Source organism: Anabrus simplex, chromosome 1, assembly GCF_040414725.1.
Source record: "Anabrus simplex isolate iqAnaSimp1 chromosome 1, ASM4041472v1, whole genome shotgun sequence".
Taxonomy (NCBI): domain Eukaryota; kingdom Metazoa; phylum Arthropoda; class Insecta; order Orthoptera; family Tettigoniidae; genus Anabrus; species Anabrus simplex.
Window position 1 is genome coordinate 586776153 of NC_090265.1, and position 24841 is coordinate 586800993.

General features: G+C 38.2%; 1 protein-coding gene across 1 annotated transcript in view; it reads left to right on the forward strand.

The window, feature by feature from the left end:
- LOC136857161 (mitochondrial thiamine pyrophosphate carrier) overlaps window positions 1-24841 on the forward strand; it is a 132021-nt gene that overhangs the window by 13514 nt on the left and 93666 nt on the right. The window contains exon 3 of the mRNA XM_067135592.2: window positions 8100-8255. Within this exon, the coding sequence (XP_066991693.2) occupies window positions 8100-8255 (156 nt within the window). The remainder of the gene's footprint in view (window positions 1-8099; window positions 8256-24841) is intronic.

Here is a 24841-nt window from a genome sequence, read left to right on the forward strand (position 1 = left end):
ACATCTTAGTGAGATACCTCATGTGGAGAGTTATGACAGGAAAGAACAGCAGTTGGAAAATTTCATTTTTGCCAGTAGGACACACAAAATTTCAACCTGATTTGTATTTTGATTGTGTCAAGAGAGCATTCCAGAAAAATAAAAGTGAAGTTATTGAAGATGTAATTAATGTCGCCTGTAAAAGTTATTAGGTTTCTAGCTCTATTATTCCTGTCGCTGTTGGCACAGAATCCAGAAATGTAACAATTCCCACTTATGACTGGCAAAACAAGTTCCGTGCTGGAATGAAAAACATTCCACAAATAACCCAGATACATCACTTTGTGTATATGAAAGAGCACCCTGGTGTAGTCTTGACAAAAAAATCCATAGTTTATGACGAAGTACCCTACACCATCCTTCAAGAAGATCCACCGCCTGGCTTCAGTGACCTTCAGTGATTCATCAAACCTCAAGGAATTAGCATCGATAGACAGATGTATCTCCATGAAAAAAATAGTCCCTTCGTATCAGAAGATAAGAAAGATATACTTTGTCCTGCTGTAACATCTTTCCCTTCTCCAACAACGCTGCCACCAACCACCTCAAGTGAAAAATCTTACGGAGCCAGCTTTTGTTTCTCCTCCTCTGCCAATAATTACACCATCATCATCTTCAAAATATAACGCCTAACATTACAAGTAAGGGTCAGAAGAGAAAACTGCCAACTCCGAGAAAATTCTCCCCAAAGAAGAGGTCACGACCCACCTGCAGCTACTGTGGAGATGCAGGACATCAGGACCAGATGGTGAAAGGGCATATAATATGCCCAAAACGCAGGCTTCAGCATGAATAACTGATATTCCTGTCTTATGCAGGTATGTGATAATTTTGGTAAAGTGCAGTAGTGTTACAATTAGTTGTCTTCAGTGACCTTCTGCAAGTCATAAAACCTCAGAAACTTAGCATCGACAGATAGATCTCCATGAAAAAAGTAGACTGTAAATAATACCTGTTGGTAATTTTCATTAAAAATATTCCATGTCAGAATATCGGTGAACTTGAAAATGTAAACGCCAGCGTAACTTCCAAATAGTTTAGAAGTTATTTGTGTCACAAAGTAACCAAATTTTTAAACAGCTCTACTAGCGTATGGCCCATACAATCAAGTTGAGTACAGAAATAAATTATATACATATTTACATACAAGAAAACATACATAAATACATACATACATTATCATTATAGACTGTTATGCCTTTCAGTGTTCAGTCTGCAAGCCTCTGTGAATTTACTAACCATCACCACAATCCTCGATTTGCAACTAGTGTTGTGGCCTCATTTAGTTCTATACCTCTTATCTTTAAATCGTTAGAAACTGAGTCTAACCATCGTCGTCTTGGTCTACTTCTACTTCTCTTACCCTCCATAGCAGAGTCCATTATTCTCCTAGGTAACCTATCCTCCTCCATTCGCCTCACATGACCCCACCACCGAAGCCGGTTTATGCGTACAGCTTCATCCATCTAGTTCATTCCTAAATTAGCCTTTATCTCCTCATTCCAAGTACCCTCCTGCCATTGTTCCCACCTGTTTGTATCAGCAATCATTCTTGCTACTTTCATTGGTTTTCATCCAACTTCCTCTCAACGTCTGATCGCACCCTCCCTTCCAAGATGCCAGTGAATAGTTTGCCTGGTATACTAATCAATGAGATACCTCGGTAGTTGTTGCAATCCTTCCTGTTCCCTTGCTTATAGATAGGTGCAATTACTGCTTTTGTCCAATCTAAAGGTATTTACCAACACTCCATGCTAATCTTACTACTCTATGAAGCTATTTCATCCCTGCCTTCCCACTATACTTCACCATCTCAGGTCTGATTTCATCTATTCCTGCTGCTTTATGACAATGGAGTTTATTTAAAATCTTTTCCACTTCCTCAAGCGTGGTTTCACCAACATATTTTTCTTCCTCCCCACGAGCTTGGTTGTTTACGACACCACCAGAAAGATTTTTTTTTTACGTTGAAAAGATTGTTTAAATATATCCTCCACTTGTCCAGTGATCCCCTGGAATATATATATGAGTTCACCTGAATTACCCAAAACATTTCCTTTTTCCCTCCCTCACCGGGCGAGTTGGCCGTGCGCGTAGAGGCGCGCGGCTGTGAGCTTGCATCCGGGAGATAGTAGGTTCGAATCCCACTATCGGCAGCCCTGAAAATGGTTTAACGTGGTTTCCCATTTTCACACCAGGCAAATGCTGGGGCTGTACCTTAATTAAGGCCACGGCCGCTTCCTTCCAACTCCTAGGCCTTTCCTATCCCATCGTCGCCATAAGACCTATCTGTGTCGGTGCGACGTAAAGCCCCTAGCAAAAAAAAAAAATTTCCCTCCCACCCTTCCATTCTTTATTACAGTCCAGAAAGGTTTCCCTCCTGCTTGACCTAGTCTTTCCAGGTTATTCAAAATCTTTCCACAACTTCTTTTTGGATTCAACAACTATTTGTTTCGCTGTGTTTCTTTCATCCGCGTACAAATCCCTGTCTGCCTTGGCCCTTGTTTGGAGCTATTTCTGATAAGCCTTCTTTTTATGTTTACAAGCTGCTCTCACTTCATCATTCCACGAAGATGTTCGCCTTTTCCCATCTTTAGACACAGTTGTTCCTAGGCATTCCCTTGCTGTTTCTACTACAGCATCCCTGTATGCCACCTATTCACTTTCTGTATCCTGAACCTGCTTACTGTCTGCTGTTTGAAACTTCTCACTGATCATATCCATGTACTTCTGTCTAATTTCCTCGTCCTGGAGATATTCTACCCTTATTCATTTGCAGACAGATAAAATATATTCCTTTTGATGCTAGAGATATTTAGTTCACTACAGATCAGATAGTGGTCTGTATCATCGACAAATCCCCAGAAAACTCGTACATTCCTAACAGATTTCCTGAATTTGAACTTGGTTAAGATATAGTCTATTATGGATCTGGTACCCCTAGCCTCCCATGTGTAGCGGTGAATAGCCTTATGCTTGAAGAATGTATTCGTAACAGCTAAACCCATACTAACACAGAAGTCCAGCAAACGCCTCCCATTCCCATTAGCTTCCATATCTTCCCCACATTTACCAATCACCCTTTCATATCCTTCAGTTCTATTCCCAACTCTCGCATTGAAATCGCCCATTAGCACTATTCTATCCTTGCTGTTGACCCTGACCACGATGTCACTCAATGCTTCATAAAACTTGTCAACTTCATCCTCATCTGCACCCTCACATAGTGAATACACGGAGACAGTTCTAGTCCTTATTCCTTCAACTGACAAATCTACCCACATCATTCACTCATTTACGTGCCTAATAGAAACTATGTTGCGTGCAATGGTATTCCTGATAAAGAACCCTACCCCAAACTCTGCCCTTCCCTTTCTAACACCCGTCAAGTACACTTTATAATCTCCTATCTCCTTCCTCGTTATCTCCCCTTACCCGAATATCACTTACTCCTAGCAGATCCAGATGCATCCTCTTTGCTGACTCAGTCAGTTCTACTTTCTTTCTTCCATAAGCTCCATTAATCTTGATAGCTCCCCATCAAATTCCATTTCGTTCGCCAAGTTGTTTCCAAGGAGTCCCTTGCCTGTCAAATGGGAGTGGGACTCCGTTACTCCCATAGGTCCGAGGCTTGCTTAAAAATGTTCTGAGCTCGGTAAATTTATGACGCAGGTTGCTACCCTACTTGCACATAGTCCAAGTGAGGATCTCTCCTCTAACGAGTTATGGGCCACCGATGAATTGTATAGTCCTAGCCGCCTGAGCACAAGGAGGACCATGACTCAGAATATGTCCGAGATGTCCACTCCCATTCCATAGCAACTGGTATCCTGACTCTCAGGACCACTTAGTAGGCCACTCAGCCGTTGCCCATGGTTCACGAACTAGGACGTGACTACAGGAACCCACACCATGAACAATGAACAAGAAAAGACTCCTTACAACTGAATGTCAAGATCATTGATCCACTGTATTGCTTCTGGAGTTGCCATCAGAAAATCCACTTTGCTGCCTGTGTATGCCCGCGTTTCACACTCTGACAATATGGTGTATGGTTTGTAGTGCAGCCCCGCAGTCGCACGCGGGTGTCGGCAACTTGTTCCATTTAAACAACATGTCTTTGCAACTGCCATGACCTGTTCTTTTTCTGTTCAGAGCAGACCCTGTTTCACGTGGTAGCTGGAATCCATTTGGAAGTTTGGCATTTGAGAACATACTGTGCAGGTGGATCTCCGTTGCTGCTTCCCACCGTCTTTTTCCCTCTGTAGTTGGGTTGTAGCTTGTAGCAACCATATCTAAGGCGTTACGTAAAGTTGGATGGCGTAAACGTAATCTGTTTTAGTTAATAGTGTGTAGATCTTCATGTACAGGTAGAGTAGGGTTCCTTAAGATTTTATTAAATTCCTTGATGAGAGCGGTGGATCTGTGTAAATCAGATGGCATTATTCCAGATAAAAGCGGGAGCCAATGAGTTGGCGTAGCTAGAATTGTGTCAGTTATTATGCGCATGGTGGAATTCAATTCAGTATCAATAAGTCTTGTGTGATGACTGTTCATCCTTACTGGAGCACGGTACTCAGCACTTGAATACACCAAGCCTAAAGCTGAAGACTGTAAAACGCTTGCCGAAGAACCCCAGGTAGTTCCACAATGTTTATGAATGATGTTGTTACGTGTTTTCAGTTTTTGTGCGGTGTTCAGCAGATGTTGCTTGTAGGTTAGTGTTCGGTCCAAGGTTACTCCAAGATATTTTGGGTTCCAGTTGTGGTGAAGTATCTTGCCACAGAAACTCACGTTCATCTTAGTATTTGCTAAGTGATTGTTTACATGGAAACAAGACACCTCTGTTTTATTGGTGCTGGGCTTGAGTCTCCAGTCCCTGAAGTAAGTTTCCAAAATGGACAAATCCCTTGTTAACATCTCCTCAGTATTCTCCAGTTCTTTGTGTTGCACAGCTAATGCTATATCATCAGCGTAGCAGAATTTCCGTGATGTAACTTTAGGAAGATCAGATATATATAAGCTGAACAAGAGTGGCGATAGGACTGAACCTTGAGGCAAACCATTTTTAATCTTCCTATCCTTGCTCACATTGTTCCCGACGATAACCTGAAGCCTCCTATCACTCAGCATATTGTTAAGAAGTCTTGCTATCTTTCTGCATGGTATGACCCAGAGAAGTTTATAGACCATACCTTCCCTCCACACGGTATCAAATGCAGCAGTGAGATCGACAAAAGCAAGAGATGTTTTCAATTTTCTTTGGAACCCCATTTCTATGAATGTTGTAAGTGCCAAAATTTGATCACAACAGCTGCGATCTGGTCTGAAGCCTGCCTGATCCATGGGGATGTGCTGTAAAATGGCACTGCTTAGTCTGTTAAATATGAGTCTTTCAAAAAGTTTGTAGCAACAGCTAAGGGGAGCTATGGGGCAATAATTTTCTGGCTTGTTGTTGTGTTTGACAGGTTTTAATATTGCAATTATCTTAGCCTTTTTGAACTCCAGTGGCAAGTGTCCGGTTAGTAAAATGTCTGTAAAAATTGTTGCCAGCCATTTCTTCACATTTTGTCCCAGATTGATCAAGAACTCGGGATGAATTCCATCAAAGCCAGGAGCTTTAAATGGTTTTAGATCTTTCATTGCTGTATCAATCTCAAATACTGTGAAGGGATTTGCATATTCTGAAGACTGAGATGCTGTTGACTTCAAGACTTGAAGTTGTCGTCTAATATATTTGGTGTGTTTTTTGTCACCTTGAACTCGTGACATTGCAATTATGTGAGAGGCAATTTGATCTGATGTTACTTCAGCCTGTTCTCTGCATGCTGGTGGGCTTCCTCCTAATTTTCTGAGAAGACTCCAAGCTTCTCTACTAGAGTGAGTAAAATCTATCCTCTTAACTTGTTTCTATCCACTTATGCTTTCGAGATGAGTCCAGACTGGACAGAAGCTCGGTTGCTGTGTTAGGATCTCCACATCGTTGAAAGTCTTGATATAGTGCTTAACTTTCTTCATTCCATCCAGGTGCACGATATTAGTTACATATTATGGAACATGACATTACTTTTATCTCAATACCCGACATGTGGTCCCGTTTCATATGCACGCACACATATAGTTTTTATGCAGTATCAAATGTTTTAAATAAAGGTCCATTTTTGGACTTGAACACACTGGTAAACAGTCACCTTTTGATGGTATTTTGTCTTTTAGTAGTGATAAAGTAGTTATTACTTAGCATAAAAAATAAAATTAGGTGTGCAAGGGATCCATTAGTAGAATGAACAATTTATGTTATTGTTTGTGGTAGAAATCAAGTTATAAATTTATAAATTTTACATTGAGTAGTTCTGTTAGTGTTCAGTAGATTATGTGCTATAGGTTACGTTTACTTTGTTTCATATCTGGGATGGGGGATAGGGAATATTTAATTATTTTTCAGTTTAAATATCTATAGACCGAGCAAGTAGTCCTGTGGTTAGGGTCATGCAGCTGTGAGCTTGCATTCAGGAGATAGTGGGTTTGAACTCCACAGTTTGCAGCCCTGAAGGTGGTTTTCTGTGGTTTCCCATTTACACACAAAGTAAATGCTTGGGATGTACCTTAGTTAAGGCCATGGCCTTTCTTATCTCATCATCGCCATAAGACCTGTCTGTGTCGGTGTGACGTAAAACAAATAATAATAATTTTTAAAAACGTATAGTTTTATAGGTAGGATACTTATAAAGATAATTTATTATAAGGAGTTGTACCTTCCGCACTTTCTGCATTTACATACGTATACGTATTAGACACGATATTTTGTATAGCAGTTTAAGGTCCGTTGCACCTATCACAGTGGAAACAATTTCCTAAAATCAATACAATACCGGTAGTATTGTACATTTAATTAAAGAAAGTTAAAAAAATATATACTATAAGAGAATATAAGGTATTTTGCTGACAAGATAATTAATAGTGTTTGTATTGTTGATGATTATTGCTATTCTTCTAATTCAAATATATTCCATGCTGGGCTGAGTGGCTCAGATGGTTGAGACGCTGGCCTTCTGACCCTAACTTGGCAGGTTTGATCCTGGCTCAGTGCGGTGGTATTTGAAGGTGCTCAAATACATCAGCCTTGTGTCAGTAGGTTTAATGACATGTAAAAGAACTTTTGCGGGACAAAATTCTGGCACCTCAGTGTCTCAGAAAACTGTAGTAGTTGGTGGAACATAAAACAAATAACATTATTATTGTTAATAATCAAATATTCTGCTATTGGTATGCAACAAAATCTAAAGTTCTCCACCTATTCAATACTGTTTGTTGTAACCTTAAAAATTTACATATATTTATTGAAACTAGTTTCGGTCTTACCAGAGACCATCAGCAGTCAAAATTAAAATAAAGGCAAGACATAAATAAATAACAGAAATAACCAAGAAGCTAACAAAGCTAAGCTCAACATTATGAAATTGAGGTTCACGTGTAACTCTGTTCCTCATCACCCAACAAAGAACAAACTCTAAACTTTGACCTTGTATATTGATTGTATCTTTTACATGAACCTTGAATTATCTGATGAGCAAGAAACTTCAAGTATATGTCGAGAAAGCCAGTAACTCAGGCAGTAGAGCACTGGCCTTCTGAGCCCAGCTTGGCAGGTTCGATCCTGACTCAGTCTGGTGGTATCTGAAGGTGCTCAAGTACAATAGCCTTGTATTGATAGCTTTACTGGTATGTAAAAGAACACCATTGGGATTTCATTATTATGCATGTTGTGACAAAATGCTGGTCACAGTGTATTTATGTATGTGACTACCTTGTAAACTTTCGAAAATATCTTATGTCTTTCAATGTTTTTTTTTCACATTAATGATGCCAACATTCCTGATTGTGAAGAACATTGTACAAATCAGTTAATTCCATTCGAAGACCCCTGATGAATTGAACTTCCTATGTCAGATGTGTGTGGCCTGGATACTGAAGACCCCAATCTCTAATTCTTCACACTTGACTTCTGCCTGTTGCTTTCCTAGTTTGAATTTAGTGTTTATTCTGTGATTTTTGTACAGTTACAGGTAGAACCTCTTTCAAGGAGATCTGCTATTTCTAAGTACCGGAGTATTATTCAAGCTAACAGGCGAATTATACGCGAGGAAGGTATCGCTGCTCTTTGGAAAGGACATATACCTGCTCAGTTGCTGTCGATAACATATGGTATTGTTCAGGTAAGATATATCATATTTCTTGTAAGTGTTAACAAGAAGCATCTTACAGAGTTCTTTCTCAGCTAATTCTATGTAGTTCTTGAATTCAAAGAATCTTAAAAGGACTGCATTCTTTCTTATTCCCTTCCTTCATACGGTTCGCATTTATGTTGATGTATTCCTTTATTAAAATGGACATTGAAACTGTTCCCCTTGCTGTTATTCATGTAGGTAAACAGTGTTCTCTCCAGAAATTTTCATCAGCCTGGTGGCAGGGATGAGTAGCCAGGCGGGGATTACTACGTAAAAAACTAGCTTATGTACCCGTGCTTCGCTACGGGATTCTCAGACAGACTGTCTTTGTGGATTTCCTACCTGAAGTCACCAGAAGGAATGTAGTGATTAAAAGCAATGTTATATAAAATAATTGATCAAATGAATAACCGCACATTTTCTCACTTTTAACGAAAAATACTACGGTGCTGATCTAACAGTTCAAAGTTCCAGTGCTGCAATGACCAGACCGCAAACAGCCGTGAACACTTCTCTGCCATTATTCCGTTAAATATGCACACTGCTCATTCCAATCAGTGCCTCAGAGTAGGAATTGAATAGCTCAAATGCTATGATGAACCAGTTTGTTACGTATCAGTAGTATCAGAAATTTATCTACCTCCCCAGCTACTTCCCGCCAATTTTCAGGCAAGCTGTTATACTCGGTACGACCGGGTGAGTTGGCTGTGCTGTTAGGGGCACATAGCTGTGAGTTTGGATCCGGAAGGTAGTGGGTTCGAACTCCACTGTCGACAGCCCTGAAGATGGTTTTCCGTGGTCTCCCATTTTCACACCAGGAAAATACTGGGACTGTAATGTAATTAACGTCAGGGCTGCTTCCTTCCCACTCCTAGCCCTATCGTATCCCATCGTCGCCATGAGTCCTATCTGTGTCGGCGCGATGATGAGCAAATTAAAAAAAAATCTGTATACAGCAGTAATCCCATCTATCGGAGATGAATGGCAACAGAGACACAAAGCAAATCACAACAAACAGTGGTCAATGTAATGTTATTGTTGATCAATGTTATGAGCTTTCTGTATTGTAGGTCTTCACATTCAGTTTTCTTTCGACTCTGTAATATTAGGCCGTTTTATAAAATTAATTATAGCGTAGACTGTAGTTACTTATTCCCCGGCTTTACATACCGTACCGATTTTCATTAAATTCTGTTCACCCATTTTCTCGTGACGGCGCTGATATGATCTTAGCAACAAAAACCCATATTCATGAATATCTCCATTATCATAGCCTGTACGGTCAAAATGCATAAGACATAAATGATTGGAAATTTAATACCATGTAACTTTATTTATATCGTATTTGTCAGTAAGACCACTAATAACACAAATATTTGAGAATTAAAATTTAGGCCTTCCCCTAAACTACCATTTCTGTCAGCGTGAATAAAATAATTTATAGCCTAGATTGTAGTGGTTCATACCGATACATACCGATTTTCATTCAATTCTCTTCAGCCGTTTTCTCGTGATGCGTGTACATACATACATACATACATACATACATACATACATACATACATACATACATACATACATACATACATACATACAGACAGACAGAAATTATGGAAAATTAAAAAGTGCATTTCCTTGTTACTATGGACATGACTGATACAGAAATACCAACCTTTTTAAATTTTGAGCAATGTACAGACAAAACTCGTGTATTTTATATATATTACCCCCGTTTTACCGGGCAGCTCAGCCAGTAAGCAAGAGTCCCAGAGGCGGAACGTTCACTTACAGGCAACGGAAAAATTATTGAGGACAGGGACAACCTAAGGACTGACGACAAATGAAAACACTAAAAATGGGTTTTAACATTTATTAAAATTAATTAGCACTTTCCAAAATTCAATTAATATTTCCAAAATCTTGAATAAAAATATTTAATTCTTCCCTGTTGGAATTCGCCCACAATTCTTCATTAAATTGCATTCTGCAAAGATACGAAACTGGGTTTTATTAAATCGTATTAGAAATTAATTAACTTATTATCTGAGAAAATCCTATCTCAAAATATCAAAAATCTGATTTTTCGTATCATTATTTAAATTAACAATATTCTGATATTTACTCTTAAATGAATCAAACTTTCACCTCGCATGAAAAATCAAATAATCATTTCTATTAATTAAATATTATTCTGATGAATTATTTATGCTTCAAATTATTTAATTAAATTACTTTGAAGTCCTATATTCAACTCCTTATATTTTCAATCTCGAGTTATTTGACCTAGTGTTGTGCACAACTCACAATAAAGACCTGAAATTCTCACTGTGTAAAGTTAAACATTTTTACATTTCGTGAGCTTAGTTCATTGACGTGATCCTTGCTTAAGTATTTTTTCTTGAAGCAAAGATCCTAATCTGTCTTATTTTATCATGAAATCGCTTAAAGATTTATAATCGAGCCAATTATGCTCGCCACAAAACAACAAGAAATCGAAAAACATTACGCGCACTGCGTACACATATCATGACGAAATATCACCATGAAAAATCACATTTACAAAATATCAATCATTCATCCATCTCACATTCAAGCTTAGGTTCCCGGTAATATTATCAAATAGATTTATCAAAACCTATCTCTTGATTTTTATTTTTAAAAATTATTTGAAATATGAGAGTTTTCCCGATGACGATATCAGATAAGGGCTACCATTGCGATCGTCTGGCGTGTGATTGTAACAGGATTATCACTTTTTCAACGAAATAGATTCCACAACGATGTTCCAGGATAATTTTTCGGTAGAAATCATCATTAAAAATTCCATAGAATTGCCTACAGTCATGGATAAATAAGCATTCGCGCATACGGTCTATGAGTCACGCCTTCGTTATTTTTAATCTCCTATTTTCTCAAATTATCGATCAATATATGCTGCATAAGAAGAAGTTATGTTCAAAGACATACTCTCTTCCTTAAATGACTCATGTAATGGACACACAAATAAAATCCTATCTTAAGATCCATTTACAAGTCTCAAAAATACCACACAACAGTAAATGCAAAATTTGTGAACATTCAAGTCACGACCAATATTCCAGGCCTACATCTACTTCAATATAGCACACATTAATCACTTATAAGCACAGTAATAATTACACTCATGACCTTTAAACATTCTATTAGACCGTAACAATGTTAATTATTATTATTATTATTATTATTATTATTATTATTATTATTATTATTATTATTATTATTATTATTATTATTATTATTATTATTATTATTATTATACGCGCGCGGTCGCGTCATCTTAGGCTAGGGTTTAATGAAATCATAGATGACTCTATCCTATCTCGAATCTATGATAAACCACAAAAACATCAAGGAAAAATCCTAAATTCACAGAACACGTCGATATTCTGTCCCAAATAATTCAAAAATTATTCCAAAATTATTTAATAAATTAATAAATGTTATCGCGTGGGTCAAATACTTTTAACACTTTCCTCGACTTATTATGGGACAGTGAGAACATGTCACGAAGCACTCACTCAAATAGAATGAAATACAGGTCCCAGATACACTCTCACACATCAAATCTACCAACACCAGTGAAAGAAGAGTGAAACTACAAAGACTATTAGAAATGATCTCAAATATTCAAGCAAGGACTACGTCTACATAATTATTACAACAGAAAATAGAGAAAAATATAATTTAAAATCTTAGCTGTAGTAGACTTGGCTTCTGGACTCGGTTGATGATCAGTGAATATTTAACCGGACTTCATCTCGGATATTATTCTCCCCTGGGCTGAATTATGCCTCACATTTTAATTACACATGGCTGCAGCAGGCGAAGACTCCGTCGCAATGTTGAAGTTCCATTCTTCCGAAATAATTCAGGACTGCTAGTAATCTTCCGTCTTCTGGTGAAAGCTGAAACTAAAAAGTTTGTTTTAGTAATAGTTCCCAACACACACTTGATTCTCCAAATTGGCACAGTTTTTACGTACTTTAAAAGTTCCTCAGATTTGTAAAGTTAAGGAAATCTGAACTGCGGCGTTTCCAATATTTTCCGTATCTCAAAATTTCCTCAGAAGCAGAAATAATATCATCCTTTATCAAATGAATGCTTATAATTTTTAATATCGTATATGCCGTCTCCAATTATACATGTGCTCTTACAACACGACGACGAGTACTTGTACGAAGCAATTATTCACGTAGAAAGCCAAAGACAAAAGAGCGAAATTTCCCCAGATACATGGTTATTTATTTCTTCAAGACATAGGTGTGATTGTCAGTTGAATTTTATTGGCTGAGATTTAGCGATCGGGCTAACCTTGCGATCCAATTGGTTAAATATCATGACGTCAAAATCTCAAAGTATTGATCGCTTTTGGTCTGGTAAAATTCTTGTCCATGTGCTACTCAGCTGAGGTCTACAACAAGGCACAAAAAAACCCAGACTTGCTTGCACGGCGGGGGAAAACCTGTTCTGCTGCTGGCTAGCAGAGACAGAGCAGAGTTGAACTCTCCTTCCTAAATGATAATTTTATGCATTGTTCCACCCCAGTAATAAAATATTCTTTCCATACAGACCAATAACCAATTTTCAAGGGTACAATATATAGATAGATTACCTTTCAGGTCTTCCCGTAAACTACCATTTCACTCAGTGTGAATAAAATTATCGATGCCTAGATTATAGCGACTTATTCCCCGACTTTGCATACCGATTTTCGTGAAGATACGACCACTAATATAATAAATATTTGAGAATTAAATTTTAGGCCTTCCCCGAAAATACCATTTTACTCAGCGTGAATACAATTATGTATAGCCTATATTGTAGCAACTTATTTCCCAACTTTGCCTACCGATGTCCATTAAGATATGACAACTAATAATATAAATATTTGAAAATTAAATTTTAGGCATTCCCCTAAACTGCCATTTTACTCAGCGTGAATACAATTATGGCCGAGATTATACCGACTTATTACCCCGACTTTGCATACCGATTTTCATTAAGACACGACCACTAATAACATAAATATTTGAGAATTAAATGTCAGGCCTTCCCCTAAACTACCATTTCCCTCAGCGTGAATAAAATAATTTATAGCCTAGATTGTAGTGGTTCATCATCCGTCTTTACATACCAATTTTCATTAAATTCTCTTTAGCCATTTTCTCGTGATGCGTGTACATACATACAGACAGACAGACAGAAATTACGGAAAAGTAAAAAATGCATTTCCTTGTTACTGTGGACATGACCGATACAGAAATACCATTCTTTTCAAATTCTGAGCAATGTACAGACAAAACTCTTATTTTATATTGTGACCTTATCGGTCATGTACATATTTATTTATTAATTATTTGACAGTCAAAAACCTTTGTAAAGCTCCCTCGTACTTGTTACAAAAAGTTGCATTAGGTTGCACCTGCTTACACAACCTTTGTAGCCTGCTAAACACCACTCCGTCTTAACTAAAAGAATACACAGATAGAGAGAGAAGAAAATGTCAAGCCAGAAAAATCGATAATGATACCTTCACCCGTTGAAAAAATGGCCGAAACACGATGTTGCCAGCTCGCGAGTTGCATTTGTATGATGAGATTTCGAGACATGCATAATATTTAATATGGGAAACCTCGGGATGTTATATGATTTCATTATAGACATCTGCCAAAATTCCAATTCTTTATAATATATTCATGTGTGGAAGAATACGCAATCGTTGCATTATATAACATGCTAAGCGTCAGGACGCTTCCTTTGTATGCAGCACCCTCATGGAGGACATTGTAGGGGCATTATTTTGATAATTAATTTTAAATAAATGGCCGAACAATCCTGGTTCCGCACATAACCAGACTACTTAAGAATCTGAGTCACACGTTTGAGTGTATTACCGATGTCATACGACACGTGGAACTATTAATTAAAAAAGTAGTGGGGATTAGGCACTGTCTCTTGCATGAGTGGGGGAAAGTTTATAAAAGGAATAGCGGTGATGACAACAGTATCCACTCGACGCGAAGGATCCAAAGCAGAACCACGGTTTGTTGGTGTTCTGATTTATTTAGTGTTTCAGACTGCAAATATACAGTTTACCTCTTTGAGAATATTATCATTGTCTACAAACAATAGTATTTTAAAAAAAGTTGATGTTATGTGACCGCAAGAATGGTATAATTGTATTTTTTTTAAAAGTGATGCAACAAGTGTTAATTTCATTAAAGTGTTATAATTGTATTTTTTTTTTGTGTGTGTTGAAGTGACGCAACAAGTGTTAATCTCATAAAAACTGTTATAAGTGTAGAAGATAACCATTGGATTATGAACGCGCTCAGCGGTAGTAGCAACGGACATGAACCCGTGACCAACGTCAACACCATGGAAGCTTAAAAAGGAAAAATGAGGGTCTTTTCCAGGACCCGAACCTTGGATTGTTATGACATGATCATAAGTACTAAAATGAAATAATTTTTTTTAAATAAATGCGCGGTTATTCATTATTCAGATCACATAAATTAGGTTAGACATGTAAATTGCATGTATTTTTTAATTAGAGAGAGAACTTGTGAGTGGTCTTCATATTCATTTATGGTCATTTCATGGAATTAATAGTCTACTCCATGGGCTTAAATATATATATAATTTACGTAATGCATGTATTTGACGTGATGATAAAATATTAGTTAGTCTGAGAGTGCTTAGATTAGGTAAAAGTAATAGAATGTAGATTTGTTTCGGCACTGAGCCAAGCCGTAATTTTGTATAATTTATTTACGTGATATCCAAGCTTATTATGATAATGCATGGTGATTATGCTTGCAAAAATGGACTATCGGCTGTTAACATCAGGATAGGAAGGCACTCTTATTTTCATGTAATTTGCATGATAATATTTATAGATGGCTGTATTAATTATATGCGTAACTTGTGACATGCCTGGACATCGAACAAACGCCCTCCTATTGAGATTAGCGTTTTCCTTTAATGTCGAATATTTTCCCTTTCTATATATGAGAATAACATTATGGATATGTTTAAAATCCATATTTTATTTTATTGGTTTGAGTTTAAAATGTAGGAAAAACCTAGGCTGCATTCTGTAATCGGATGGAAGCAAACCTGGTCATTCTAATTCTGAGGATGTGAATATGATAAGATATTGAGTTAAAGTATTGTGATAAGGCAGTGAACTAATAAGCCAGTGGAGCTTTAGAAATCTGATATGAGAATACGTAATGAAATTAGATTATTTAAAAATATGTGTTCAAAGGGAAACGATTTGGTTTCGCCTTGAGATGTTGAAAAGATATTTCTGACACAACAGGCCATTATTTGCTAGGGCTTTGATGTCCAGAGATTTACGACCTGAGGGGAGTCGGAAGAAGGCTTGCCCCTTGTAGAGGATTACTGTATACTGTATTGTTCGAGCTATTCCACTTAGAATGAAGGCAGCGCGAGACCGATTATAGTTTAAAGGATTCTTTTACTTTTCCATGTTAGATTTTATAATACAGTAAAACCTCGTTAATTCGAAGTCGTTGGGACTCAAAAATCGGACTTCGAATTACGTGATTTCGAATTAACCGCCAATTCGCAATTCAGAAGTACCAACCCTTGCCGCATTACAAAATATTCTATGGCCTGTTACTGCATGCAGTTAACCTTGATTCACAGTTTATACCCTTCAAATGCCATGAAAAAAGAACTATTCCCAAAATGTATCCAAGAAGGTGCATTTACAGTATTCAAGTAATTCACTCGGATATCTCACTGGCAAACAAAACCTCACGCAACGAAAAAAAAAAAGCACGATTCAAAGACGAGGAGAAATCTATGCTGGCTCCCATCTGCACGTGCTTTATTAATTGGATTACTATACTTAATGCTTTTTAGATGCCTTGTATTTACAAAGGAAGTACCCGATGCCCTTAAAATCAAACTTTTCTATGACTCTATCCTTGTACGATTTCCCGCCAACTTCTTTCGTACTTCAGAAATGTAAACACTTGCCGCGTCACAAAGTATTCTAAGACCCATTAATACATGCAATCACCTCGATTCACAGTTTAAACTTTTCAAATGCCATGGAAAAAACTATTTCCGACATATATCCAACAAGGTGCATTTACAATGTTCAAATAATGCACTTGGATAAATCACTGACAAACATAACCTCACGCAACGAAAGAAAAGAAATCGCACAATCAAAGACGAGGATAAATTATGCCGGTCCCCCTGTGCAAATGCATTATTTTTTTGGATTTCTGTACTGTTCGCATTTTTATATGCTTTGTACTAGCATGGAAAGTGCCCGACGCCCTTGAAACATTGTGGTTTATCGAACTTTCCTATGACGAGGGGATAAAGTTTCTCGCTTCCATCCTATGAGCATTGCAACGTACTACTATGCCCCATTTAAAACCATAAGACCGTTTGGGCTTGCATTAAAATAAAGCAATGCAGTTTCACCAGCAATGACAATATTGTTCGGTGCCTACGCTTTTTCGTCAACTGTCGGCATCGCCAGTGTTCGCGGATTCTGTTTTTTCCACACTGCCTGTTGAGTGATATTACGGCGTTCATTAAAAGGTTGAATACAAAAGAATTCCGATTTCATTCAATTTAGCAATCATGAAGCGCACTGTAGACCCACCGAAGTGAGTGTAAGTGCGGAAAGCTACCCTTCCACGTTAAGGAACGCGCGTTCTATTACGACGCGGAGCGGATAAATTTCGAGTAGAAATTACTCTGTAACATACTATTGTTTTAAAATGTAAAGGCAGATTCGAATTAAAAGTCTGAATTTCGGTAATAGGGCCGACATTGTACTTCGAATTACGAATTATCCGTATTTCGAATTAAACAAGTTAAATAACATGCAAAACTGTATCTCATGTTTCCGGGTACGAGAGCTTCTTCGAATTAGGCGGGATTTTGAATTAACCGATTTCGAATTATCGAGGTTCTACTGTAATATTTAACTAACTGGAACGCCAGTATTATTATTTATTTGTTGACCCTATGATTAATTAAGAAAGTATGTTAATTAATTAAGTATGTTATACAAATTATAATGTAATATTTATCATGTCGGGAAGAAGAAAGAGGTAAAGGAGAAATAAAATTTTGACATTTTACAATTGGTATTTAGTCCATTGGACATTGCATATTCAACATTGATATACTATAAATATTCAGGGTCAACTTTTAATTAATTTGATTTATCAATGCTCAATAAATAGGTATTTAAACTTTTGCCTGCCTGTCATTTTGCCAAATAACATTGTATCCCAAGTTTCCTTCCGTTCATTTATGCCTTTAAGCTAGTTATGTGTTATTTCCTTTGATCTTTTGCCGCGAACGCACCATGGGCCTGGGAGGTCGGTGGTTTGATTCTATGGAACGGAAGGGTGCAGTAGACCCTTGCACGGTTGGAAGAGCTTTTGCTCACCCATCGTTTCTGAAAAATTTTCTTTTTCGTTCCTTCCTGATGAGGTGGCATCTGACTCTAGACTAAAAAGGTCCCTTTCCATCAAGCGCCTTGGCGTATGTTGCTATATGGCGGTATCCCGACATTTTAGGGATTATCATGCAGTCATTTGGTTCTATGCGGCAAATGGCGTGGGGTGGAAAGGTTGCAATATATATAGATGAATGTGATAACATTGTAATTTATTCCCTTGAGGCATTAACAGTAATATCAGACAGGTAAACATTAACAGCAAAATTGAATTATTTTAGTGTTATTATTCTGAACAAGACATAACAGAGTATTTTGAACTTCTAGTATTTTACTGCTCGTCCATAATCACATAGCACCGGGGCTTACCACTGTGTTGCTGTGGAATGCCCTACGGGTTTGTGACGTTATGCGAAATAGAGTGCTCGCTTGCTATTTCTTACCAATCCAGACACCGCTTGCACACGACATTATGTGATAATCAAGCTAAATATTTAAACTCTGAATAAATTGAAGCAATTATGCTGATAATAATGAAGATTTATTATTTAAACGATAAGTTTTACAGTATTTAAACCTACATTTTAATTTGGAGCACCCAACAACTCAAATGTATTCATATTATGGTAACTAGCACATATCTAGGTTATGTTAGCCGGGTGGAGAGAGCTAAGGGAGAACTATGGGTGAAAATCGCCTATCAAATCTTCACTTGGTTAGAAAAAGATATTTGAGGTTAAAAAACTTACATGGGCTGCACTGTATACAGGATACTGAGTGAGTTATTTGTCTGGTACAGGCCATGTAGCTGTAAGCTTGCATTTGGGAGATGGTGGGTTGGAATCCCACCTTCGGTAGCCCTGAGGATAGCCCCTTCCTATCCCATTACTGAAAGCCTATCTGGGTTAGAAGAATTTAAAAATCCTAGCAAAAGAAAAAGACATCCACAGGGTGTTCCAAAAATACGTACTCACTCTTTGATTGGCTTTAACTCATAAGATAAGATACAATCATAACCTACGATGGCTTTAACTCAGTGCACTTTTTTTTTTTTTTTCAAACTGGTTAATTGGGCAAAGATATTGCATTGAATTCTCTGTGCATTCTCCCAACTTCACGCTAATGGACTTTCTTTTTATTGTAATACTTCAAAGATAAAGTTTATGGCATCAAACCAGCAAAAGTCGAGAAGTTGAAAGAGACACCGTCTTGCAATTCCACATGAAATGGTTAGTAGCATTATGGAATCCATTGGCCTGCATTGCCAGCTATCTTGTAAATGATGGTTGCCAGTTTTGAACGATATGCATGCTTGCGTCTTTTTTTTTTTTAGAAGTTGCTTTACGTCACACCGACATAGATAGGTCTTATGGCAACGATGGGACAGGAAAGTGCTAGGAGTGGGAAGGAAGTGGCCGTGGCCTTAATTAAGGTACATCCCCAGCATTTGCCTGGTGTGAAAATGGGAAACAACGGAAAACCATCTTCAGGGCTGCCAACAGTGGGGTTCGAATCCTCTATCTCCCGAATACTAGATACTGGCCGCACTTAAGCGACTGCAGCTATCAAACTCGGTGGCAATAGTCTTACTGTATTTTCTTTCCTGGTCTTGTTAACTTTAATTCGCATTTCCACTATTAAACTTGTTAATAAACACAAAATTTATTGTCATTCAGAAAGTGACTAGATTTTTGAGGGTCATACAGTATATTGCCCCCCTCCTCCTCCTGCCCTTCCCCCCCCCCCCCCCCCCCCGCTGCAATATCCTACGATGAATAGGGTATGTGGTTGTGTTAGACCAGCTCCATGTTATTGTTCTCGCATGCCCACGTCGGTATTGGGCACGATGAGCACCGAAGAATAAATAGCCGCAAAACACAACACATACACAGGCAGAAAGATAACGAAAAATGAAGAAGAAAAAAAATCAGTGGAAGCTCAAATCAACCAGAGGTAACGGGGCGATAAATAAATACTTACCTATCATGTTTGCGCGGACCGGTTCGAAAATAACCAGAGACACAAAGTTATGAACTGAAATCGAGTCTATTAAATCAAAAGGGTAAAATTTAAAAGGCTACCCCTCCTACTCCTACAAGAATAATGTCAAGTAGAAAACAAACAGTTTATTAACCCTTAACTATGGACGTGCGGTCAACATGACCGCGGTGGAAAAGTAAACACGTGCCACACCTCGCTTATCGCCCTGCCAGTATATTTGCTTGCAGTACCTTTCTATTTTAAGATGACCTCTCCACTGTATTTATCTTATCTGTCATAAATAACCGTGCAGCTGCGATAAGAAGCTGATGAGTTTCGTAGCGGCCTGGGTGACCACACGTCCATGGTTTGAAGAAGTCTTCAGTTGATAGTGCTGTGTGTAGCAATGAGTCAGCGTGCAGGTACTTCGGCGAGTGTCCGAACATGTGATGCAAATTACGAAGGAACAATTACCGAGTGGTTTGAAGAAGACATGAGTGATGTGGACGATGGTGATAGTGAAATAGAGAGTGATCACAATACCGATACTGAGACTGAAGGATAGGGAGAAGAAGATGAAAGTTCTGCGCTACTGCCTGATGATTCACGTTCTAAGTGTTTTTATGGTAGAAATAGGTACAAATGGTCTTCTGCGGAACCTCCACAGAATGTGCGTACACCTCGTCACAATATCGTGATTCACCTTCCCGGTTTGCGCCCTTCAGCTCGAATTGGAAACCGTGTGGATCTTGTTACGGCATGGACACTAATATTTAGTGAAGAAATGGTGAACTTACTAGTGCGATGGACAAATGTGAAACTCAGTGCAATGAGAAGTAATTACCGAAAGTCTACCCGACCAGAATTACAAAATGTTGACGCAGTTGAAATGAAAGCTTTTCTAGGCCTTCTTATTTATTCGGCAGTTTTCAAATCTAACAAATAGGACATCGCTTCAGTCTTCGCAGCTGACGGTACGGGCCGTGAAATATTTCGTGTTGTGATGTCAGGTACAAGGTTTTCCATTCTCCTGTGCAGCCTGCGTTTTGACAATCCTGAAGACAGAACGCAGCGGAGAGAGACAGATCCTATTGCACCCATATCTGAGCTTCTGAATATGTTGATTCAGAACTCTCAAAGGTGTTACTCCATTGGCACAAATGCAACAGTAGATGAGATGCTAATTGGTTTCAGAGGTCGGTGTAAGTTCAGAATGTATATTCTGAACAAGCCTGAGAAATATGGAGTGAAATTGATGTGCCTAACCGATTCGAAAAATAGTTATTTGTACAATGCATATATTTATGCAGGGAAGGACACTGATGGAATAAGTCTTTCAAGGGAAGATAGAAAATTTTCAAAGCCAACTCAGGCAGTTCTTCGTTTATCGGAACCAATACAGGGTACAAATAGAAATATAACAGCTGACAATTGGTTCACCTCAGTGGAGCTTGTTCAGGAGCTGAGGAAAAGGGGACTCACTTATGTTGGGACAGTAAGAAAGAACAAGAAGGAAATTCCAACTAACTTCTTGCCTTCCAAGCAGAGAAAGGTCGGTTCCTCTGTGTATGGCTTCACGAAAGACATAACTCTTCTCTCACACGTTCCGAAAAGAAACAAAGCTGTTTTGTTAGTATCCTCTATGCACCATGGGAAAGCAACTGATGCTGACACGGGGAAGGAAGAGATGATTCAGTTTTATAATTCTACGAAGTCTGGAGTAGATACTTTGGATCAGATGTCAGCCAACTACTGCACAGGTAGAAGAACAAGAAGGTGGCCGATGACAGTCTTATTCCGTATCGTCGATATTGCAGCTGTGAATGCGAATATCTTTCATCAGTCCTATCGCGAGAGCCCCCAAATGACCAGGCAACATTTTCTGAAAGAACTTGCTGCTCAACTCACTAGGCCACACATGATAAGAAGATTATCAAATCCCAGGATCCCAAGAGATATTCGAGGCGCTATCTCTAGAATTTTGAGCATCCCTGCGGAGCATATCAACATTTCCGAGGAGAAGCTTGAAAAGCGGATAACTTGTCGTCTGTGCCCACCAGCAAAGAAGAGAAAAACATATTACAAGTGCTACAGATGTGAAAAACCAGTATGCTTGGAGTGTACAAGGAAGATCTGCTTCGAATGTGTTGAGTGAGAGTAACATTGAGGGCCAAGTTCAGTGCTTGCAATTTCCACCCCAACAAGAGATCAGTCTAATGTGTCGTTAATTTTCAGTGCAGTGGTTATCAAACATCTTTAATACCCAAGTTAGGGTCAATTTTTGTTGATAGTGTAAAGGATATGTGTGTGTTTAAATGGAACAGTGTATTCTGAATAACGAAAATTGCTGCGACTGCAATCTGAAGGTATGGGGGTTATACAAATTAACAAACGGAAAATATTTTTGTGGTTTTGGGTTCAATAAAGTGTAATTATTCAAATAAAAGCAGCTAGCAATTTATCTCATTAACCGTCCCTTCCGTAGTCAAATTAATTTTCATGCGGTCTCAGTGACCTCACGTCCATGTTGATGTCACTGAAAATGTACGTCAATAGTTAAGGGTTAAATAAATATTAGGTTGCATCCGGGAGATAGTAGGTTCGAATCCCACTATCGGCAGCCCTGAAGATGGTTTTCCGTGGTTTCCCATTTTCACACCAGGCAAATGCTGGGGCTGTACCTTAATTAAGGCCACGGCCGCTTCCTTCCAACTCCTAGGCCTTTCCTATCCCATCATCGCCATAAGACCTATCTGTGTCGGTGCGACGTAAAGCCCCTAGCAAAAAAAAAAAAAAAAAAAATAGGTTAAGATATTAAATGGCCACACAAAAATCAGGAAGAAATAAAATAAGAAAGAAAACCGGCCCTGACGGAAACAATACATAGGCGTAATAACCTATTCATAATCATCATAGCATCATGCCTACCCAATAATATGATTTGGCCAACAGGTTCAACTATTCTTCTTCTTCTTCTTTTATGACCACATAGGATCACTTTAGTCAGTCCGTCGTTCAGGTCTCTTTGAAGGGATTGTTCGGGCTCTGCGGTCCTCCCAGTACTTCTTCAGATGCTCTGATCTTCGTGCCCTTTCCTCAGTTGAAAATGTGCGTGTTGTTGGTTTGTTTTGTGTAAGGGTAAAGCGGAGGTTTGTATTCTTGAGTTTTGTATTCAATTTTATCTTATTTTTGGTGTCTTCTGTTATAAGGCCTATTTCCTTCAGATCCTCTCTTACTTCTCTGATCCATTTACATCCTGTTGTGGTATTTTTTGAGACGAGATTGTGTTGTACTAGTTGTTTCAGAAGTCTCGAGTCCTACATCCTCATGATATGTCCAAAGAATCCCAGTCTCCTCTTACGCATAGTATCTGTAATGGGTTCTAGCTCTTTGTACACGACTTTGTTAGGTATTAACCGCCACTGTCCATCTTTCTGATATTTTTTGTTGATACAGGTTCTTCCAATCCTCCTTTCAATTTTCTGAAGTCTGTCAATCTTTGATTGTTTATTCAGGTAAAAGAGTGTTTCTGCTGCATATGTAGCTTCCGGTTTTATAACTGTGTTGTAGTGTTTTATTTTTGTATTTATTGATAGACATTTCTTTTTGTAGATATCCCATGTTAATTTTTGTGCTTTAGCTAATCTATTTGTTCTTACTTGGATTGAGATTTTTTCATTTATGTGTTATTACTTCTCCAAGATATTTAAACTGAGTTACTATTTTGATTTTATTACCATTTATGGTGACTTCTTTTAGCTGTGTTGGTTTTTGGGCATAATTTCTGTTTTTTCAAATGATATTTTGAGGCCAATTTTATTTGCAATGTTTTGAAGTTCTGATATCTGGGTTTTTGCTTCTTTTATGTCCACTGCTAGTAATGCTAAATCGTCAGCAAAACCCAGGCAATTTGTTTTGATTTTTCGGCCAATCTTTATTTTGGGGGGACATTTTCTAAACCATTCCCTCATTACCATTTCTAGAGCACAGTTAAATAATAGTGGTGAGAGCCCATCTCCCTGCCGTAGTCCAGTTTTAATTTCAAATGTCTCTGATGTTTCACCCCTAAACTTCACTTTTGACTTGGTATTGGTGAGAGTCAATTTTATCATGTTTATTAATTTGGGGTGTAGTCCAAGGTGTCTTAAAATTTTAAACAGAGATTCTCTATGGATGCAATCATAAGCTTTCTTGAAATCTACAAATGTTATCACCATATCTCTGTTTCTTCTCCTGTTATAGTCCATTATCAACTTAAGACTCATGATCTGATCAGGACAGCTCCTCCAGGGTCTGAAACCTCCTTGATATTCTCCTAGTTCTTTCTCAAGTTGTAAACTTATCCTATTAAGGATGATTATTGAAAATATTTTGTATGTTATGTCTAGGAGAGAGATTCCCCTGTAGTTATTAGGGTCGGTTTTGTCCCCTTTTTTGTGCAGAGGATGAATGAGGGCTGTTGTCCAGTGTTCTGGTAGTTCTTCTTTAATCCAGATAGAGACAAGTTGTTGATGGAGGGCAACTTTTGCTGAGGTTCCTGCATATTTCCAGATTTCCGCAAAGGTCTGATCTTCTCCTGGCGCTTTGTAGTTTTTTAATTTATTCAGAGCTTGGTAGACTTCCTTTATTGTGGGGGGATTGATGTTTTCTGGTGATGTTTTTATCGGGGTGTTGGTGTCCAAATGAAGAGTTCTGTAGGTTCCTCACCATTTAAAAGCTTGTTGAAATGTTTAGCCAGAATTTCTGCATTGTCTTTATTGTTATGGGCCAGCTTACCATCTTCATCCTTCATCAGTAGGGTCGGGGGTTCATATTTTTGGAGCTGCTTTCTGAAGGTTTTGTAGTAGTCCCTTGATTTAGTTTTACTGAACTGTTCTTCAATTAACTGCAGGGTGTCCTTATGATGTTGTCTTTTTATTCTTCTTAAGACTTGGGTAGTTTCTTTTCTCTGTTTTACTAGCTTTTGATAGGATATTTCTGTCTTTTGGGACTGATGTAATAGCCATGCCTGATGTCTTTTCTCCACTGTTTCATCACATTCACTGTTCCACCATTGGTGTTTTTTACGTTGTTTAATTGGAGCTAGGTCTTCTGC